Below are 21,781 nucleotides of genomic sequence, written 5' to 3' on the forward strand. Positions count from 1 at the left end.
ATTACAATGACCGATCCAGATAGTGGGGAACAAAAAGAAATAAAACAAACGATAGAAACTGGTGAAAGGTCAATTATTATCGATTATGATTCAAAGGATTATTATTCAATAATGTTAATGCTTGAATATTAAATAGCCTTAACAAAGAATTTTTCAAGTGATATTTTATATTCATCAACTATTTTATTATAAATATCATTATATGTTAAATGAAGTTCAGTTGTTGTTCCGTTCTTTGATATCTTAATTGTGCTAATATCCTTTATAGGATTTATTTTTGCAACTGTTCCGCAGCATGAAACCTCATCATCTATTGAAAAATTGAATCTTAACGTCTGAATCTTGAACATCACAAAGAATGGCGATAATGTGAATTAATGATTCATAAGGTAAAAATAATTAAACCGGATGGTCAATTAAATTATTATTGAATCATAATTATTAGTTATTTATCACGGTAAATTTTCATTAATTCAGAATTAATATCTACTTTATATGGCGCATTGCGACTGGAATCGTAGATTCCTGGGTTCTCGATGTTTGATGAAAGAGGAGGGGGGTATTTGGATAAGGGAATTTCAACATTCTTTACCGGGTTCAGATAAAATGATTGGGTCTCCATTCTCATGTTTCTTCATTCTCCTTATTCTTCGGTAAGTCACGAGTTAATAAATTTGGTTAAGTTGCTGACCTTGTTAATTCAGGGCTAACATTAACTTAACATTTTGAATAATTCGTGATTTATCATCATTTACGTTATAACCAACCGTAATCTCTTGCTTTTGCGTTAGTGTTCTTTTGACTAGTGAAACGTCTTCTCATTTATATCGAAAAAAAATATATTTAAACTTTTATTTTGCTGGAACTTTTGAATCTATTATTCCCTGTATTGTTCATGAAGTTGATTTTAGCATTTTCATCGAAATTAATAGACCTAATATATTCATTAATTGCATTTATAATCAACTGATTTCTCAAATTTTCATCACTTAACTAAATCATAAGTTAAACCTCGTTGCTGATATAATGGTTCTAATTAAATCTTTGAATGCTTGAGATAAAGCACCTGATGCAATTCTTGCTTACTATAATTGGTTGGAATTGCTGTTTAAGTTCATCTTTAACATTTGCGAAAACTGGATCGAATTAAAGCAACTTTAAAGAATTTCTTAGCTGGAATTTCAGGTCTCAAATTTGCATATTGACCATCAAACTGTTAGAATATCGGTAATCCATCCGGTCCCTCTTCAATAGCATTTAATTCCTCATTGAAATAAGAATATGGATTATGACGGTATGAATTAATTGGACCATTTTCGCCTTCTCCCAATGTATTGTTTAACAGCTTTTCCATTTTCATCAAATTGCATAGGATAATTCATTATATGCTTTACGTTTAGGATAATCAGATACAGTTAAATAACCATTTATGACTTTAATATTACCTTGACCATCAGTAACGAAAACTTCATTTATACCATCAGGTTTTCCATTTGGACCCGTAATGTCTGCTTCGTGTGCTTCCCAAACCTTGACGTTTGGCATATGCTTGAGCTTTTTGTAAAAACATTTCTCATTTGTTTAACATCCTTTTGAAGACCGGCAACAATGTGGACTAATTCTTTCATTCCGTCTGGAACTTTCATAGTTCTATTATATGCACCCTTTTTGTTTGTCCCTTGTTTTAATGGAACCTGTAGAAGATTTGCTATTTCTGTCATGTTTAATTATAAATAAAAAATAAAAATTAATTATAAAAAGTTAATCAAATTTAACACTTCCTTTATTTAAATCAACTATTATTTTTCCATGTTCTCCTAATTGTTGATATTGTGTGTAAAGTTCATTAATGCTCATTGGTAAATTCACTTGATAAAGCATAACGTTCAACTGTTGACGACTAAAACCACTGAAAATGAAAAGGGTGGACAGGTTTGATTTAATGTTTGTGCTTAATGCTTTAAAGTATTGAACAGCCATAAAGAATGAACACTGAATGTGTCGACATTGAGTTAATAACTGATTAAAATATGATTTCTCATTGTTATTAGTTTTGATTTCACGGCATCATCTAGAAAAATTAGTGAATGCAAAAATTCTTTATCAAAATTTGAAATAGAAAGTGTTTCAAATAATTCATCCCGTTGTTTATCAATAATTTTATCCTCTAATCCTTGCTTCTTGATTGTATTATATAATTCTTTATACATTAAAAAGTTTTTTAAATAATCTTCTGCTTCTTCTTGTGATAAATAAATAATTGGAATTTTGATTAAATGCTTTAAAGATTCAAATGTATCATCTGAAGGTGAACCTGAACGGTTGATATAAATTAACACATGTGAATGGGGGAAGTGTTAGCAATAATGATAATTTGTTTTAATATCGTTAATGTTTTACCTTTATTTTGTTTACCAATTGCTGCAGTGATTGAATTTAAGTAACATTCAGAATATGGAATTTTCATTAATTTTTCCTTAGATAGAGCATTTCTATTATCACTCAATGCTTCATTAATCATATCATCTACGTATGTATTATATACTCCGCTAATTCTTCATAAGGGGTGGATGAATTTAAATCCATTTAATCAAAAATAAATTTATAATTTTAAACATTTCTATTCATCAATATTTCATCATATGAACTTCTATACTGTGGTGGTGTACCTGTTGGATGATATTTCAAACCTTCATCCGGTGTCCATGTCCAATATGTAGTCCTAGTAAACCAAACCTGAGGAGGATTTGTCACCTTTGAACAGTAAGTGTCATTTTCACCCTGAATGATTGGATAAGCTTTCACTTGTACTGTAACTTGTGAGTTGAAAGTTTCTAATCCATCAAAGAATATACCCGCTCCATCACGTTGAACTGGAATAGTGCATAAGAATGAAGTTTGGTCTTTCCATGTTCTAGCTAATGGCCCATTATCATCATTCAGCGGTCTAGTTAATGAGTCCTCGTATTCTTCTGTGCATTCATTCACTCCATCTAAATCAGAAGCTTGAAGCATACGTGTAAAGAATATGTCACCCACTGTGGTCATCGCTTGATCGGGGAAGTTTCTGGAATCTATAGTGACCTGAAGACCTCGAAGCATTGGATTTTCTAAAACGTTCTTTGCATTGCATTCTTCGGAAATGTTAACACAACATCTGTAACATTATGAAGAGCGTATGAGAAATCTGAGCTAATACCTTCAGGAGTGATGCAACCTCCATTTAGTGAACGAACGTCAATATGTTGAGCTGGAATCATGAATGGATCTTCCTTACTGAATAAACGTGGTATTGCTTTAACTGATTCTTCAATTAAACCGTATCCTGGTGTAATGCATTTATCCTCTAAAACTTCCATCTTTGTGCATGAAATAATAACGTTATCAACTGTTGCGTCAGCAGATGTAGCGGCTAAGCTTGTAATTAATTTGGCAGGAAGTCCGATTTGTTGGAATTTGCGATCATATTTATAAACATGATTCATAATCTTTTCATAATTTTCATCAGTTATCTTTTCATAAACGTAATTTTGTAAATCAGCAACTCTTAACGGGTCAACCTGACAAAATACTAAAGTATCCCTGAAAACATAATATTTAAGAATGATATCACCAAATGATTTAGGATAATCATCGAACGCCTGAAATGCTAACAAATCATTTACCGGAATAATCATATCAAAAGTGACATCAACTTCTTCATTTGCTTCTTGAAAACTTCTGAAGGGTCAATATATTTACCACATACTGAGTTATCATATTTTTGAACATTATTATATAACGAATGAACAAACTTTTTAACTTTCCTTTCTGATTTTGGTTTATATGTTGCAAATGCGAAAGATTCACGGGCGCAATCCATCTGAAGATAACCGGCATCACCTCTTTCGGTTTCTACTTCTAATTGTTTAAAGCTTTGATTTGATGATTTGTAACCAACGAATAAACGCATGCATTTAAAAGCGGCATCACATGTGAAAGCTTTATTTGAAACTAGAGTTGCTTTAACTTTGCGTTTAATATATGTGTCACCTAATTGGTTCACATCATGAGCCGGATTTGTAATTCTTAAATGAGTTTGTTTATCATCAAAATATGGAGCATCAGAGTCATAGCATGAACTTTCAAGTTCTCTATAATATCTTCTACCGTCATTCTTTGCGAATATTTCATTTATCTTTTCGAATGAATGAAATACATTTCCATTAATCGGTTTAGTGTTTGGCACTAAATAGTTAGTCGTCATTTATTATAAATAAAAAATCAAAATTAAAAGATGAAAATGAATTTTTAATTTTAATGAAATAATCAACTATGGCTGCAGGATTCTTTAAGAAACTGTGGGATAAAGTAAAAAGAGGAGCGCATAAAGTTTGGGAAACAATGAAGAAAGGAGCAAATTGGATATTTAAGAATAAAGAAGCAATTAGTGACGTTGCTGAATCAATAACACCAAAAGCTGCCCCAATAAGAGAAATTTTAAATAAAGGAGAAAAAGTTTATCAAAGACTACAACCAATACTAAGATAAAAATAATATTTATTTTTCCACTATCTACCTCCTATTTTATTAAGTATTCCTTCAGCTATTCCACCAATTGCGTTACCTGCTTGTGCTCCCATCGCCGGGTTACCTGCTTTAGTACCTAATACTCCACCTATGATAGTTCCTGCCGTTTTCGCTACTGGTGCCAAAAAGTTTGCAATGGGTTTAATAATCTTTTGATGAACCCAACCCGCAGCTTTCTTAATTCCATCCCATAATTTTTTAAAGAATCCTGCAGCCATTTCTGATTTAATATTAATTAAAAAATATATTTCATCACTTATATTCTAATTTTTATTTAATGATAAATGAAACCGATTTTAAAAATAAATGAAACAGAGGAGGAAGAAATAAATGAAAGTAAAGATGTTCAACAAAAAATAAATGTTATTAAACCAATTACTGAAATAAAAATTTTTTCATCTGTTGAAGAATTTAATGACTATTATGCTAACAATAAAAAATTATTTGAAGAATTGACAACGTGTAAATTGAATAAAATGTTTAAAGTTGATGGATTCAAAATTTCAAAAATAAAAGGAGTGGTTAGTTTGAAATCTATTCCTCAATCAAGAATCACCTCATTAATGAAAATAGATGATTTAACAAAAAGAATAGAAGAGATTGAAGAAAGAATGAATCAAATAATTGATTTCATAAATTATGACTCGTTGAGCCCGGGTCCTTAAAGCCCAAGGCACAAAGTGCCCAGGACTTAAAGTCCATCACTGAGTTCAAGGTTATATTCATCAAATATTTCATTATTAAATGCAACTTCTGCTAGTTTATTTATTTTTTCAATACGATCATTTGAAAGTCTATCGTTTAATTTTTTCTGAAGTTTTTCATTTTCTAGTTCTGAAACTTTATTTGGATGATATGTAAATTCATGAAATTCTTTGGCCTCGGTTTTGATCATTAATTTACAAAGAACTTTTGTGGTTGGAATTCGTTTGAACCATTTATTAGTTATATTCGTTATATATTCAATATCTGGAATTAATTCCCAAATTTTTGCATTTTCAATTAATTTATTATCAAATGCAAAAGCAATGGGTTTAATATTATGTTTACCTTTATAATATAAACTTTCTACATAATCATCGAAATAAACATCTACTTGTTTAACATTTTCAAGAATTGGTGAAAGAGCATCCATTAATTGATTGACGGTTACGAATCTTGATCCACTCATTTTCTTACGAATTAAAAAAATAAATTATTCAAAAATGTCAGAATAAAATATTTAAATAAATTATTTAAATTTTTTACTCTATTCAAGAATTTTATTTTTGATATAACTCATTGAATTCAAAATTTTTTAAAAAATTGACACCATATATAACCAGTAGAAATTCTGCCAGTATAAACACTACCAGTAGAAGTTCTGCCAGTATAAACTCTACCAGTAGAAGTTCTGCTAAAGTATTCATAAACACCTTTTTTATATCTTATTTACATCTAACATGCACCAATTTATTTTATAACTTTATTAATACTAAATTTTATTTCATACAAAAAGTAAAAATTCATAAGTTATATATTAATTTAATAAATTATATTATCATTTATAATAAAATTTTTCGAAATGCAGATAAATTTTAACATGTTCAAAATGAAACTATTATAAAATATATTCTTTTTATTAATGGTAATATAGGAATTGTAGGAATAAAAACTTTTTATAAATTATTCATAAATTTTTAAAATCAGTTTCATACAAAATAAAAAAATAAATTATTCAAAAAATGTAAGACATGAATTTTTAAAATTTATTTTTTATTCATGAAAATAATTATTTCTAATTTCTTTTACTCTCTCGTACATACTAGATTTAAAGAATTCAGAACATTTCCCATAATCTCCTAAATGTTTTCTTATCTTATTGGTTTTCCATTCATTATATGAAACTGTATAAACTTTATCTTTATCTTTGCATCTTTCATCACTTCCAATATATTTATATTTCAATTTTGATTTATTGGTTTCATATTCATTAGCGTTTAATAATTCACAGTCTTCCTTTTTAAATAAATGTTTTATGTATTCAGGATTAACAATTCTATAATATTGCTTCCCTTTAAATCTTTGAATATAAACAGGAACACCATCCTCTAAAATTCGATAATCTATTTTATCCGGTTTTACTTGTTGGGTCATTTATGTAAGAATAAAAAAATAAATTATTTTTAAAAATAACTTTAATTTTTTAATGGTTTATTTTTTAAAAAATTTTATTTTTTTATTTCATTATGTATGGGTTGAGTGTAAATGTCTTACAATTTTGAAAATTTTTTAAATCTTGATTTATTCAAAAACGTAAGAATAAAAACCGTAAGAATCATACATTTTTTACTTCATATGTAAAAAAAAATGATACAAAATCGCTCGATATTGTATGAATTCTTACGTTTACAAAAAAAGTCACAAAACCCATCATATCCTACTACTTTGTAAGGGATGGGCAATCATGAGAGATGTAAAGTTCGGCTCTATATACCTTTACAATTATTTTCGGCTGTTCAATGAATGAAAGCAAAGGCATAATTTCAAACTTTGAAATATTATCTGTTTGATTTGAAACATGAAATTCAGCTGTTTGCTCACATTCATCTTATTCTGTATAATAGAGAACATTTAATCCTTATATGAATCATAGATACGTATTCAAAAGATATCTTCATTACTGAATGACATGACAAGAAATATTGGTAGTTTTATGCTGATATCTTTTATCAAATTCTGAAAAACTAATAATGCCTAATGATTACGGATATTGCTATTCTGATAAATATATAAACTTATTCTTGTGCTAAATCACATGAAAAGGTTATTTTTATGACATTTCACTTACATCAGATGAATTAACATCTAATCATTATCATCAATTAAAATATGAAGTTTGTTATTACACAAATTCCATATAGATCTTACGAAATCTATTTCATACATATAAAATCAAACTTTAAGTTGTATAGAATACTTTATTAAAATAATATAAAATAACATGGTATATCCATTGAGCGTTATCAAATGTAATTAATATGGTTTCGTTCATAGAAGACTAATAAATAAACTATAATATATATATTTGCACCGATATCATGGCGATTTGTTGAATCAAAATGAAATCTTATAAAAAGAATCGTGAACATTCAGCAGATTTATGAATGTATTAGTGAAGGAACAGTTTAAGAGAACAGCATATAATATACCTAAATTTTTTCCGAGTAAAAGTTTAGCGAATTTATCTCCCACTAATTTTTAATAACCTCAGAAAAATGATTTTGTCAGAAAATGTAGATCGCTGAATCGAAAAGTTTAATAAATCATGTAATATGAATCTCATACATATATTAATGATATTGTCTCATACATTCTTATCGAAAAAACTATAAATTGAAAGTGGAACCTGCCGAAATTTTTTGGTAAAAAAAATCATATGACATTTTTTCACATAATAATCAATATGCAATATGATCGCTATATCGTTCTAATTGCTTTTTGAACTGCATTCAAAAAGCGAAATGAATAGTGCTGACTTTTTTCAATATGTTATTTTTTGAGAAACCCATAGAAATTTTCGAAATGCTTTTCCCACTCCAAATTTTTATTTAAGATTCTCTTTTTTTACTAGAATTTGACAAGAACTACATTCTACAGGAAACAAATGTTCCATGCACTATGTAATTTTCATGATACTATAGAATCTTTTTATTGATTTTTAATTAATCAAATCAAAAACATAATATTTCTTGTTTGATTCACAAAACTCAAATTAAAGCACAATATAATTTGTTGACAGGATGTATATTTCAAAATTATTACCTGTCATTCTTTTGAAATTTTTTTCAGCATGTCATTATTACTCAGTGCAGGACTTGATTCCTAAGATTTTCAAATGCTTAATGAAATCTTTTTTGTAACTGTAAATATTTTTCGGCAAAACCGAATATCACAAGAGCAATGCAATATCTTATGAGCACCTCAACATATTTTGAATTAAGATTCCAGATAATTGATTTTAATTTTACATAATTTTACCATAATTTCAATTTTTTGTACAATTTTTTAAATTTTAAATATGATAATTGACATCATTATACTGGTGTCTAATTTGTATACATTAATTTTTTAACAGGTGATATATTTCCTGAAAATGATTTGTAACAAAAACTAATTTAAGAGAAAAATGTAAATCATTCAAACTTGAATTGTCAAATTATGCAAATAAAAATGATTTTGTTACATACATGTCTTATCATAATTTATAATTTTGAATTTAATTTTTTTCAATCTTCGAATTGAATTGACAGTTCAAATGTTATTCAATTTATACATTTAAGGGTTTCGTTTTGCGAAAAAACGTACAATACGCAATTTCGCTAAAAAACATTTAGCTAGCAATTTCGACCTTTGACTCCACTCAAGACGTCACTTTTTTAATTTTGCGGTATCATATTTTTGGAAAATCTTTATGAATATTATATAAAAAGTCTCTTTAATATCTATATTTCATATTTTTATCGATTTTTAAAGTTTTTGCGAAAAGTATTCAATTATTTTTGCTATTTGGTCGGGTAAATGTCAGATTTGTGACATTTTCTGATATGATATTCAGATTCTACGTTGATAATAATGCTTATAGAACCCTCTTGCTATTGTGTCAAAATTGCGAAACCGATAGCAAAAATATCTCGCAATATCAAAATTGAGATATTGAGTGAATTATGCATTATAGAGATTAAAAATCTGATTTGTGAAAACATCTCATCAGTTTCTAGCTAATTCAAAAATCTTTACTATCTTATTCGATTAAAATGAAAAGGGAATAGTTTCATTATGCTTTAAATGACAGCCTTATAATATAATCATAGTTTTCGCTCAATATGCAGCATTTTTTTTCGAAATCTATGGTCAATGTCCTAAATACTGATTGCTTTGCATTCATATCTCTTACATTTTCTATACCCACATCACTATTCATTGCTATTCCTATCTTTTTCATTTTTGTTTGTTTCTCATAATTTCTCAAAAAACACGATAACTTGATATTTGTAAATATCATACTTTATAACGTAAATAAGAACTTGACCTATTAAGAAAAGCAGTAATGAAAAGAAAATCTGAAATTCATAAAAATTACAAGTTTCTGATGACAATTAGCTTAATTAAACCAGGTACAAGATTATATAATTGTATTTTCTATCCAATTATCCATATAATATCTTATCCAGAAAAAATAACTTGATCAATACCAAATGATTTTTTAACTAGTAAATAAAGTATTTTCTTTACACACACATTGTATATCATAGTTTTTTTTTTGGTTTCGCAAAACATCCAAAAACAAATATGCTATAAAAGTGACAATTTTAGCAAAACGAAACCCTTAATACATTATATCTTGTTGTAGATCTCAAACATCATTTACACTATTCGTATCTTAAACTTTTTGAGATACATTCAAAAACTTTTATGTTCAATTCATAAAAAAATTTTTTTTGAATATTGATGAATTGAATCTATTTAAAAAGGATCATTTTTAATATTTGTCATGACCAAGAAGGTGATCCATCGATTTTCCAAAGAAGAAGACGCCATGATCATTGAAGAAGTCAAGAAACAGGGTGACATCAGGTTTGCTATAGATATACATGAGCAGAAACTTGGTATTAATCATTCCAGGAGGTCTATACTCAGCGATATAAGAGTTTCCTTAGCCAAAATAGAGACAAATGGACAGCTGACGAAGATAAACTCATTCTAGAGTATTACAAGAAGTATGGCAACAAATGGGTTATTATATCAAAATACCTTAAGAATAGGTCTGGGGATCAGGTCAAAATCCGATATAACCAGCTAATAAAAGGAAAAGAACCAATCAATACAGAAGAATCTCCTAATAATGGAATGGATACTGAAACAATCAATAGTTTTGATGTTTGGGACGAAATTTTGGCTGATTTTGAGCCTGAATTCGAGATTTTTTAATTTCAATATTTTATACTGTTTGCATGTGTAAATGAAAATGAATAAAAGTTTATAAGTGTACAGATTCAAATTGATTTTTCATATTTTTAACTACTTAAACAATTTGTTAGAATAACTCAAGTTTAATATTCTAAACTATTAATCGAATCACAGAAAAGGCATTATACTATCAAATCTTGAACATGAAGCTAATCGTCCAATTTTTAATTTATTTTTGTTTTAAATATTCACATTTTTAGCATAAATTGGGAATTTACATGATTTGTGTTATACAGTTCATATTGAAGGCAAGAGATATTTAAAGAAAATCATAAAATAGGAAAATTAAATTTATTTTATTGTTCTTTTATAAAGTTTGCATAGTGTATGGAACATTTGTTTCCTGTAGAATGTAGTTCTTGTCAAATTCTAGTAAAAAAAGAGAATCTTAAATAAAAATTTGGAGTGGGAAAAGCATTTCGAAAATTTCTATGGGTTTCTCAAAAAATAACATATTGAAAAAAGTCAGCACTATTCATTTCGCTTTTTGAATGCAGTTCAAAAAGCAATTAGAACGATATAGCGATCATATTGCATATTGATTATTATGTGAAAAAATGTCATATGATTTTTTTTACCAAAAAATTTCGGCAGGTTCCACTTTCAATTTATAGTTTTTTCGATAAGAATGTATGAGACAATATCATTAATATATGTATGAGATTCATATTACATGATTTATTAAACTTTTCGATTCAGCGATCTACATTTTCTGACAAAATCATTTTTCTGAGGTTATTAAAAATTAGTGGGAGATAAATTCGCTAAACTTTTACTCGGAAAAAATTTAGGTATATTATATGCTGTTCTCTTAAACTGTTCCTTCACTAATACATTCATAAATCTGCTGAATGTTCACGATTCTTTTTATAAGATTTCATTTTGATTCAACAAAATGCCAAGATTTTTCATCACTCCTTTTTATTAATCAGATTATTGACGTTGAGAATACTAATTGCTGTAGGCGTGCAGTACCCAAAAATGATTGCAGATATCGAAAAAAAGTTATTGAGACTGATATTTCAAAATACAGAATGATAATACACATTACAAAGGATCACAACAAATGCAAACTCTTCTATGCATCAAAATGCATTAAAGTCAATTCTTTCTTTAAAAGATTAACCGATGAAAATTTCCGAAATTAAAAATACCTATTAGGAAGTAAATGATGAAAGAAATCACATATTTACTTGTTATATCATAAGGTACAATCTAATTTCTGATCCATTCTTCAATTGGAATGAAAAAGAAATAAAAATTATTCATTCAGTATATATATATATTTATATCATTTAAACCCATTTCTTGTTGTAAACTCTGACGTATCAAAAAAAGTACTTATCGATAATGGTATAACATTTTCCATTCATATTAAGCTTGACAATATCATTTAAGTGCAAAAAACATGGAAACAGATCAAAATATTAAGGTTTTTAAGATAAATAATAAAAATTTTCTCGCAAAATAATGATATGATAAAATAAACAAATTATCACTAATCATCAGATATTTCTATTGGTGGATATACTGTACCAATATCTGCTTTTGTAAGCTTACCTTGAATTTGCTTCTTTGCGATTTCCACAATTCTTGGATCATCTGTGCAGCTTTTAAAGTCTCTTCCTCCTAAATTAGCACAAATGATATTCTCCCATGAAGGGTCGTCTAATTTTATTCGATTTAGATACACAAGTCCAAGACTAACTAATGAAGGTTTTGGCTCTATAAGACAAGCTGGCTCGCCTCCTATATCCAAACATGTGTCACCATATTTATCAATATCAGTGATTTTTACTGGCAATCTTTTTATATCCATAAATGTATTTGGTAAAAAAAAAGTTTTTTTTTCTCATCAAAAAGTGAATCTTTTGACACTCGCCTAAGAGCTGAGGCTATTACGCTTTGCAAACAATATTGGACATGAGTACTATATGGGTAAACTTATAAATCTAACATCACAGTGTATTATAGCAATAATAATGATCTCATTTGAAGCTTTGTGTGTAAGAAATGCCAACTGATCTTAGTCCAACCGTATCGGACATTGGTGCATATATGCCAAATTTGTCTATTTAAGTTATGTATGTTATTGATAAAATTATTGAACTTTTTATTAACTATAATTATCAATTTCATATCATATAGTTCAAAGAAAGAAAACATATGTCCTCTTTCAAGTCCCCTGTAAAGCGATTAACCACATTGAATAAAGAATATCTCCTCTAAAAACACAATTATTCTTTGTAATCTTAATTTAACTTAGCATACTAAAACAGTCATGATATATAAGAAGATAACTGATCAAACACTGTTGTGAAATGAAAATGTAAAGTGTCAGTTTTCAAAAATGAAAAAATCAACTAAAAGCCCTAAAAAATCACCAAAAGTTGATGAAGGATTTATTGCTACACCTCCAACAGATGAGCAAATCAAAAAATTAAAGCAATTATCAGATTCAATTGTTTCATTTCTGAAACAAGAGAATTCTAAGCCAACAAATAACTTAATTGACATCTCAAAAGCCTACATTAAGAACTTAAAGAAAGTATTTCGTGATTTATGGTGCGAATATCGTGAAGGCCAAAAACAAAACGATGGAAATTTGATTACTTCTTCATCTACAAAGATGAGTCAGCAAGCAGAAATAACATTATCACAAATACAAGAGTTTTATCGCTCTTCTTCCGATTATTACAATACAATTTTCTCGAGAAATTTAGATTTACCATTAGAGCAGACATTATTCCCTCTTATAACAGAACTTTTACGCAAGATTGTTGAAGTATACTTCGATTGTCTCGATGAATTGATTAAAAACGCAAAAACTACGCAAAATGTAACATTAATTCCAGGATTCAAGACTCACGAGCTTAATTCCTTTGAACAGATATCATTATCCATACTGGAGTTGCAAGGAAAATACTATCAAAACGGAAAAGCAACTCTTAACGATTATGAAGAGTTCCAGAAGGCAAATGCCGAAGAAGAAGAGGAAATTAATGAATCCAAGAGCAAATCAGAGACAGCAAAGACAGAAAAAATGATTTCTCAAGAAAGATTCGAAAATCAAAAACAAGCAGTGGAAGAATTACGTCAATTCTACAAGGATATACAACAATACATCCTCACAAGGATTGTGAAGCTCTCTAAGTCAAGAGAACCTCCAAAAGGCGAAGAACCACTGAATGCTGTTCCACAATTGATGAATATCGCTACAAACTTCTTCAAACAGATCAGAATATTATATCCAGAGAGAGGCGAAGAAGAAGATATACCAGAAGAAGGAGAAAACTTCATTTCGGAAGAATATCAATTATTTGCTGAAAATTTCAATACTTTAATCAATGGATTATGGCATAGTTCTCATGATCTCGATGTTATTGAAGAGTTCGAATGCTTCTCGAAGCTTTTAATTGATTTTGTTCAGGAAGATATGGAACAATTCGATAAACATTACTTTAGCTTAACACAGTTAGGTGAATTATTTCTTGAAGCTTATGATATGCAGGATAAAACATCTTGCGATGACCTTTATGAACTAATTCTCGTTCAATTGCAAAAACGCGAGGAAGAAATAGAAGATGCAGTCAAGGAAGAGGTCGAACATTTATCAAATGGTATAACAGAAGATGAATCATCAACTCAAACCGATTCTGAATCAACAATTTCAAAGAAACGCCGTAAATCTTCTAAAAGAATGATAGATCCTGCAATTGAAAGGTATATTACAGTTGCAAAGCGTAAGAATTCGAAGGTTTCGAAGCTTTCCAGTGAATTTTTCGATGTTTATTTCAAGATACAGATGAAACTTGGGTCAAAAGTCCCTGAAGATGATGATTCCGAACTCGATGAAGAGGAAGCAATCAATGAGTACTCAGATATTTATAATCACGTGGCAGAAATTTTATATACTCATACTGCCTTTGTTGATGGACAGTTGCAAGGTCTCAAATCACAAAAACCACTTAAAAATGGTGACATTGTAAAGCGCGCTAAGAGCGTAAAAGGAGATTCAGTTTCTGTTTCAGCAAGATCTCGCGTTACAGTACAAACAGATGCTTCAACAACTATCCTACAAAATCAGATATACAATGCACAGACTCGTGTCCTTCATTATGCTTTGTTGACAACATATGATTTATTAATCCAAGCAAACCGTAATCAGCTCTTCTTACTGATCATGAAATTATCAATGAGGAATAAAGAGGATGTCAACGAAGTCATGAAACTTGCAAATAACCTCAAGGATTATACATTTGATTACATCAAATCCCTCAACCAAGCCAAACAAGAGGCCAACGAAGAGTGCGACATAGAGTACATGGAAGAACTAGAGCAGAGATCCCTTAGTTTGACCGAAAGCCCTCAAGAATTATACGACTCATTTACGAAATCATTCCAAGATGCTGCAGAACGCATTATTACGAAGTACACGATATATATGGCCAGACAAGATGAGAAACAGATCATTGCTGAGGAAGAATTAGACCAACAAACCCTGAAAATGTGGGAAGAGAAGAGAAAATACCATATTGAACAACTTACCCTCTTAGAAAAGAAGTATTTGATCAAGGAAGAGAACGAAAAACAAAGATCTGTTCCAGAAGCCGAGAAATTACTTGAAGAAGCTAAAAAATACGCAGCAGCAAAGGACTTCAAGAGAGCTAAGGAAACAAAAGAAAAGGCTTTGGATTTGGAAGACGAAATTATTGAAAAAAGAATTAGCGCAAACAGCGAAGAATTAAAGAAGGAAAGAGAAATTCTCTTAGAAAAACAAAGCCAAGAACTTGATCAGATCCAAGTAAACAACGAAAAGCAAAAATCCCAGAAAATGAAGAAATACATCGAAAGAAAGCAAATGCTGAAGAACAGTTTGGTCCCACAGCTCAAGGTTCAAGCCAATCAGATAATTGAAATCGCCTGCTCTTGCATGGCTTTAATTACGGGATCTTCTGACAAATTAGCCAAAGGAAAGAAGCAAGCTAAGGATAATGATCTTAAGAATGACTTGTCAAAGGCATTTAACAAGGTCATTGACACCTTGCTTGAAAAATACGAAATTAATACTGTTGAACAATAATTTATTTTATATTTTAAACTTTTAAGTTATTGAAACGTTATTATTTGTCATATATTAATTTTTCTTTCATCATTCTCAATTCAAACTTTTAATTTTTTTATCAAATTTTGATGTTGGATACTAATCCTTAAATTAGAACAAATGTAATTTAAATCAAGTTTAACATATAAATCTTAGCTACATTTTACTTTAACTATAGTATTGCGGAATATGGAAATGTCAAACAGTCAGGCTTTACTTTTTGATTAAATAAAAATCTGTTCTATCTTATGAGATTTCAAAATGTTCTATTATCAAGTTGATTGAAATAAAACTTATGTACGTTTAGCAATATTCAAAATTTCAGTTCGAAATTTCGACCATGAACAGCATGAAGCAGAACCTCTTAGACTCAGATGCAATGCAATACAACGTCTATACTGATAACGTTTGCACACCACCAAGAATGAATCATAATATGGATGGTTCTGATTCAGATTATTATTACAGCCCAGGAACAATGGAAGATAACTATGAAGATGAAATTCCAGATGAAGCTACAATTGCCTCCAAGGAAGTTGAGCTTGAACAATTACGCCAATATAATAAGGATATGAAGCTTCGCTTCATTTGGGATCTTTCTCTTGCAATGAAGAGAAAGTTATGCAGTCAACATGATGTTGATACAGCTATATTCCAAAACATCTCCAATATTCAAATCATGGATATCATTGACACATTCGAGCTCGAACAACCACCAATTAGTGCTTGGACTGCTTGGATCTTAGAGAAGCTTACCTGCAGAGTTTAAGCATAATATACTACTGTGTCTTTAACTTATTTTTCTTGTAATTCACCTATTCATTATCAGATAAAAATTATTCTTGAATTTTCATGTTTATTTACATTCTGAATAATATAAAATGTATAAGCTTTACATGATACCCAAATATTTGGAGATAAACACACGCTAAGTTTTGTTTTTAAGAAAATGAAAATAAATTAGAATCAACAATTAATGTAAATACTCACAATAGGTTTTATAACAATCAATCAAGATAAGAATCAATTATTATCAAATGAATTATCAAATATCGGATTTTGATAAGAGAATAATAGCGTAAAAGCGATGGTGAATAATTTACTCACTATATTGTAAGCAGATATTTGCCTGCTTTGATGTTATCATGTAAAATTAAAAATTTATAAATTTTATTGAGACAAAGAATGAAGCAAGAAGCATTATATAGGAATTCTATTATATGTGCATGTCAATGTGTCATTTGATACTATATTTATTATGATTTCATGATGAGTGATTATGGAAACTGAAGAACTGTCACCTTTTTCGATTTTTTTTTTACATTTCACTTTTTTTTGTAATGAGTAAAAGAGATTCATCCTCTGTTGCTTCTTCCATATCAAGAAAGTCAGATCATAGATCCTTACTAGAAACAGTTGGTAATGGATCTGAAGAAGCATACAAAAAACGCGAAAATGAATTATTAGATAAAACAATTGTCGAATTTCCAAAAAATCAGACTGATGGCGTTACCGCTCAAACAAAATATCTCGATTTATCCAATATTGTCAATACAAAAATCAATGTAAAATCTTTTCCAAGTAAATTAGTTGTTCTTCGCTTAACAGGAACCAAAATCCCTCAACTCAGTGAATTTCCACAGCTTGACTACTTGCGAACTCTCTACTTAGATCACTGCAATTTAACTTCTCTTGAAGGACTTCCGAGATTTTCTAAGCTTAGATACCTTTATTTGAATGATAACTCCATTAAGAATTACCAAGGAATCTCAATATACCCTGAATTAACACTTCTCGATCTCTCAAACAACCCAGGAAAGTTTACAGCAGAATCTGCTTTACAAGCAACGGGATCAATTCGCCTTTCCATCTTCAACGGTATTGCAATTACACGCGCAAACATTCGCCAAGCGTTTAAATCTCCTATCGTTGGAATTGCGCTCAGATCCGGATTAAATCCAGAAAATGCAACAGAACAAGAAGCAACCGAATTTCTTTCAAGCGATATCATACAAGTATGCAATGACCTTAATCTTGACATTGCTCTTGCTCGAATTACGTTTAAACAAACAGAAGATAACAATTATGTTGCAGAAATGCCAATTCCTCTTACAGATCGTCCAGAAGAAAATCATGCTTACGATATCAAGTGGTATATGTCATCCTGTCCGTTCCTAAATCAAAAAGGAGAAGAATGGGAAGAAATTAAGATGAGAACACAAGAAAACTCAATAACAATACTCAATATCATGCACCAGCATATTATCAAAGCCACATTCAAGCTTTACTTACCAAATTCAAAAGATCCAAACAAAGTTTACTCAATGTACGCTTCGCAAGTCGTTGGCTACCAGAAGGGACAACTCGTACTTCCTTTCCCTGTCGATCCGATCGTTTGCGGAGAGCCAAGAGAAGGAACTTTGATTTCCGTAATGCCAATGCCTATTCCTTCAAGAACAAACTGGTATATCGATACAGACTTAATACTTGAGAACTCGGAGACCCTTAATTTGACATACGACCATGTTGGAAAGGTAATAAAATGCGTAATACAACCTTATTGCACAGAGCTTCCTGATGAGAGATTCAACGAGTTAGAGACCGAAACAGAAGTTGTACAGCCATTACTTCCAAGCGTCACTGGCCTCTCATTCCCAAAGGAAGTCATCGAGGGACAACAGATCAAATTTACGCGTCAAATTTTGCCCGATCGCGAAGGTGACTCGGAAATTACGATCGAAAGGGCAAAAACAGCTTCAGACGAATGGGTTGAGTGTACAACATTAAATCCATCAAGTTTAGTTTACACTCCAACGAAAAATGACGTAAATTGTTTCTTGAGGCTCAAGTATTTACCTGTTCTCCAAGACGGCTCATCCATTGACGAGCCACAGATCTTCTACAGCAAGGAGCGCGTCATTCCTGCTCTTCCTTCTTTCAAGAATCAGAGAATCTGCGGAGATTTCTTCGTTGGAAGAAAAGTAATCGCAATCGCTGATTACGAAGGCGGAGAAATGGGTGAATGCCATTTCCAATGGTACTCTTCTCAAAAAGAAATCAAGTCAAAAAGTGAAGTGACCAAATGTAAAAAATTGAGAACAACCAGCCAAATATTAGAACTTGGTGAAAGTGAATTAAACAGATACGTTGTCTGTTTAATGACACCAATACGCGATGATGATGTTTCAGGTGAAGAAGTTTTTTGTTGTTCAGAGAAAACGATAGAAACTGATGAAAATCCACCAGAAAAAATCAATCTTCCGAAAGAAATCTTCGCGTTCAAGCCAATTTCTATTGATTTCTACTCAAGATGGTTTGTTTCTTCAACAGAAGACGAAGAATCATTCGAATCTGCTGGAACAGGCCAAATTTTCACGCCAAATTTGTCTCACGTAGGAAGATTCTTAAGAATTAAATCAGAAAAAGGTGACTATATTTTGGATATTGTCAAACCGTCGGCACCTTTAATTGTAAACGGTTTTGAATTAATTACAAAAAGTGACGAATTAAAAGATGGCGACATCATTGAAATTCCGGACGAAATCGAGACAGAAAACTGCGAAATTGTTTGGATAAGGAACCAAAACGGAAAAGCAATTGTTGTTGATGTAGAATCTAGATCATATAAAATACAAGAATCAGATGTTGGATATACAATTAAATGCGGAGTAACTCCTCAATTCGAAAACTCCCAAATTGTTTATTCCAAATCAACAACAAAAATTTCAAAGGCAATGCGTCAAAAACCGAAAATTGTCAAATTAGAAGATGGCAATTTATCTCTCAATTTCGAAGGCACTGTTTACTCAATGAAATGGTTTAGATCTAGAGATAAAGTTGAATTTGAGCACATTTGCTCTTTTGTTTTCTCTGGTTTCGACAGAAATACAGAGTCCGAAAATTATACTTTATTTGTTCCTCAGAAAAATTCAAAAGAAAATTTGCAAAAAGTCAAAGAAAATTTGGATGTTTCTGAGTTATCTTACAAAATTACTGATGCAGATACAAACTGCTACATGAAATGCGAAGTAGAATTAGGAAATCTTCAGGTTGTTAAAGGTCAAACCGTTGTCAAACCGTCAGGTGAAGTGATTTCTGCCACTACGAAATCATTCATCAAAGCACCAGATTTCCTTTTGTATTTCGACAGAATTCCAGACAGTTTACGCGAAAACGAGAAAATTACTTTGCAAGTCAAAGGCTCTTTATCTCAAATTCCGAAATACTACTGGTTGTTGAAGACTGTCGATGAAGAAACAAATGAAGACTCATGGACGGTTATTTCTGACTGTTTGTCATTTATTCCGAACAAAGAACATATTGGATGCCAAATCAGAGCTGTTGCAACAACAAACAAATACAAAATTGATGATTTGTTTAAAGAAAATCTCCCTGAAAACCAAATATTGGATATGCCTGAAATAAAACCGTCACTTCCTATCGTCAAAGACATAAATATTTCACAAGATGATAAAGGAAAAATTGTCATAACCGCTAATTACATTGGTGGCAAACCGTCAAAACCGTTAGTTATATTAGGCTGCACAGGAAGCGACGGAGTCACAATTGAAGAGAAATCAGTGAACGAACAATCAATTTCTATTGAAAATGACGATAAAATAATCGTAAAACTGACACCATGGCGCGAAATGTTTTTCGGAACTAAAACTCCGAAAATTAATGTTTGCATCACGCCCGTAAGAGATGACGGTTTGAAAGGAAAACCAGTTTGGTCAAATACAACTGCTATCGTTAAAAAAGTGACACATATTGACAAAATACGAATAGCAAATGGAAGCAAGAACAAAGAACAAAAAGTTGGCGATGTTTTGATGTGTAAAGTTGTTCCTTTCGAAGGAGAAAATGATGAAATCGATCATTGCGAATTTGAATGGACATTTGAAACAGAAATTAATGATCACTTCACTTCACTTTTCGAAGACCAAATCTCTAAACTCACAAAGAAGAAATCTAAAAGTTTGTTGTCCGATTCTGATGATGAAGACGATACAAAAAGTGACATTCTTACTCTTAAACAGACAGATTCCGAAAACAACGAATACGAGTTGATTTACGACCAATCTGAAAACAAAGTTCGTAAATTCTACTCAAGAAGACAAATGCCTTCAATTATTTTGACAGAAGACGATAGCGAAAACCGTTTGACAGTCAAAGTTTGGGTTATTAATAAATACGGCTTCGAAACATCAAAAACAAGTCATTTGAAGATCCAAAAACTCGGCCAACAAGATTTAATCCCAGAATTATTAATAAATGTCAAAAATAAAAAGAAGAAAGGTGACAAAACCGACGACGATAGCCAAGTTTACACTGATTCAATTTTGACATGCAGCTTTGTTAATTTTGATAATGAAAACAATGATGATTTGACATGGTTTGTTTGCCAAAACGAAAATTACGAAGATGAAGAAGAAATTATTTGTGATGATTCATTTACACCGAATGCCATGTTTTGCAACAAATTTGTTTTCGCAAAATGTGGCGAATTGAAGTCAAATTTAGTTGGTCCTGTTTTGCCACAACAAAAAGTAGAAACATTGGCAAAGAGTTACTACAAATCAGGAACATTGAAATTCAAAGGAGATGCTCCAGTTGGAAACGGAATTTGGGATGTTTCTTTCACATTAAATAACATTGTTTTGACAGGAAGAAACAATGTTACAAAATCAACTGAATGGAAGAGTGTCAACATTGTTATTGTTGACAATGAGAAAATAAAGATTGAAACTGGTCCAGGAATGAAATATTTGATGATTCCTAACATAAACAAAGATTTCTCACAGAAAGAATCTTGTGATTTGTGTTACTTAATTTTCCAGAAATACATCAATTCTCCTCCAGAAGAATCATTACAATCTCCTTCGAAAGTTTCGACAAAAAGATCTGACGCATCATCTTCTGTATCTCCAAGATCAAGCAGAAGAAATGACAATCACTCTGTTACTTCTTCACCAAGAACTCCAAGGAAATAAACATTTTTTATTTATTTATTTTATTTTTTAAATATAGGGTGTCCAAAGGTGTGTTTAGCACAAACCTGAATACTGCGAATAGAAATAAACAAGTTACATATATATA

At 30.4% G+C, this 21,781-nt stretch overlaps 6 protein-coding genes and 1 pseudogene across 7 annotated transcripts, besides 2 other annotated features; 4 read left to right on the top strand and 3 right to left on the bottom strand.

Annotated features, from left to right (window-relative positions):
- Positions 1-2,461: part of a mobile genetic element that runs on past the window's edge.
- A 149-nt stretch (positions 2,462-2,610) lies between these two features.
- On the bottom strand, positions 2,611-4,246 carry TVAGG3_0909410 (annotated as a pseudogene). The gene has a single exon. A coding segment is annotated over exon 1 (1,636 nt).
- A 68-nt stretch (positions 4,247-4,314) lies between these two features.
- TVAGG3_0909420 (uncharacterized protein) lies at positions 4,315-4,530 on the top strand (the record flags this gene model as incomplete). The annotated part of the gene is made up of 1 exon (XM_001312020.1): positions 4,315-4,530. The coding sequence occupies one exon, from the start codon at positions 4,315-4,317 to the stop codon at positions 4,528-4,530; it is 216 nt and encodes a 71-aa protein (XP_001312021.1).
- Positions 4,531-4,550: 20 nt separating this feature from the next.
- TVAGG3_0909430 (N-acetylmuramoyl-l-alanine amidase family) lies at positions 4,551-4,787 on the bottom strand (the record flags this gene model as incomplete). The annotated part of the gene is made up of 1 exon (XM_001312019.1): positions 4,551-4,787. One exon carries the CDS (start codon positions 4,785-4,787, stop codon positions 4,551-4,553), a length of 237 nt encoding a protein of 78 aa, XP_001312020.1.
- Positions 4,788-11,168: 6,381 nt separating this feature from the next.
- On the bottom strand, positions 11,169-12,451 carry TVAGG3_0909440 (uncharacterized protein; the record flags this gene model as incomplete). The annotated part of the gene is made up of 1 exon (XM_001312018.1): positions 12,077-12,397. One exon carries the CDS (start codon positions 12,395-12,397, stop codon positions 12,077-12,079), a length of 321 nt encoding a protein of 106 aa, XP_001312019.1.
- Positions 12,452-12,923: 472 nt separating this feature from the next.
- Positions 12,924-15,729, top strand: TVAGG3_0909450 (uncharacterized protein; the record flags this gene model as incomplete). Its single annotated transcript, XM_001312017.1, has 1 exon — positions 12,929-15,661. One exon carries the CDS (start codon positions 12,929-12,931, stop codon positions 15,659-15,661), a length of 2,733 nt encoding a protein of 910 aa, XP_001312018.1.
- Positions 15,730-15,782: 53 nt separating this feature from the next.
- Positions 15,783-16,770, top strand: TVAGG3_0909460 (uncharacterized protein; the record flags this gene model as incomplete). The annotated part of the gene is made up of 1 exon (XM_001312016.1): positions 16,023-16,451. One exon carries the CDS (start codon positions 16,023-16,025, stop codon positions 16,449-16,451), a length of 429 nt encoding a protein of 142 aa, XP_001312017.1.
- A 252-nt stretch (positions 16,771-17,022) lies between these two features.
- Positions 17,023-21,675, top strand: TVAGG3_0909470 (uncharacterized protein; the record flags this gene model as incomplete). The annotated part of the gene is made up of 1 exon (XM_001312015.1): positions 17,023-21,675. The coding sequence occupies one exon, from the start codon at positions 17,023-17,025 to the stop codon at positions 21,673-21,675; it is 4,653 nt and encodes a 1,550-aa protein (XP_001312016.1).
- Positions 21,676-21,709: 34 nt separating this feature from the next.
- Positions 21,710-21,781: part of a mobile genetic element that runs on past the window's edge.

The sequence above is a fragment of the Trichomonas vaginalis genome, chromosome I (genome assembly GCF_026262505.1).
Source record: "Trichomonas vaginalis G3 chromosome I, whole genome shotgun sequence".
Lineage (NCBI taxonomy): Eukaryota > Parabasalia > Trichomonadida > Trichomonadidae > Trichomonas > Trichomonas vaginalis.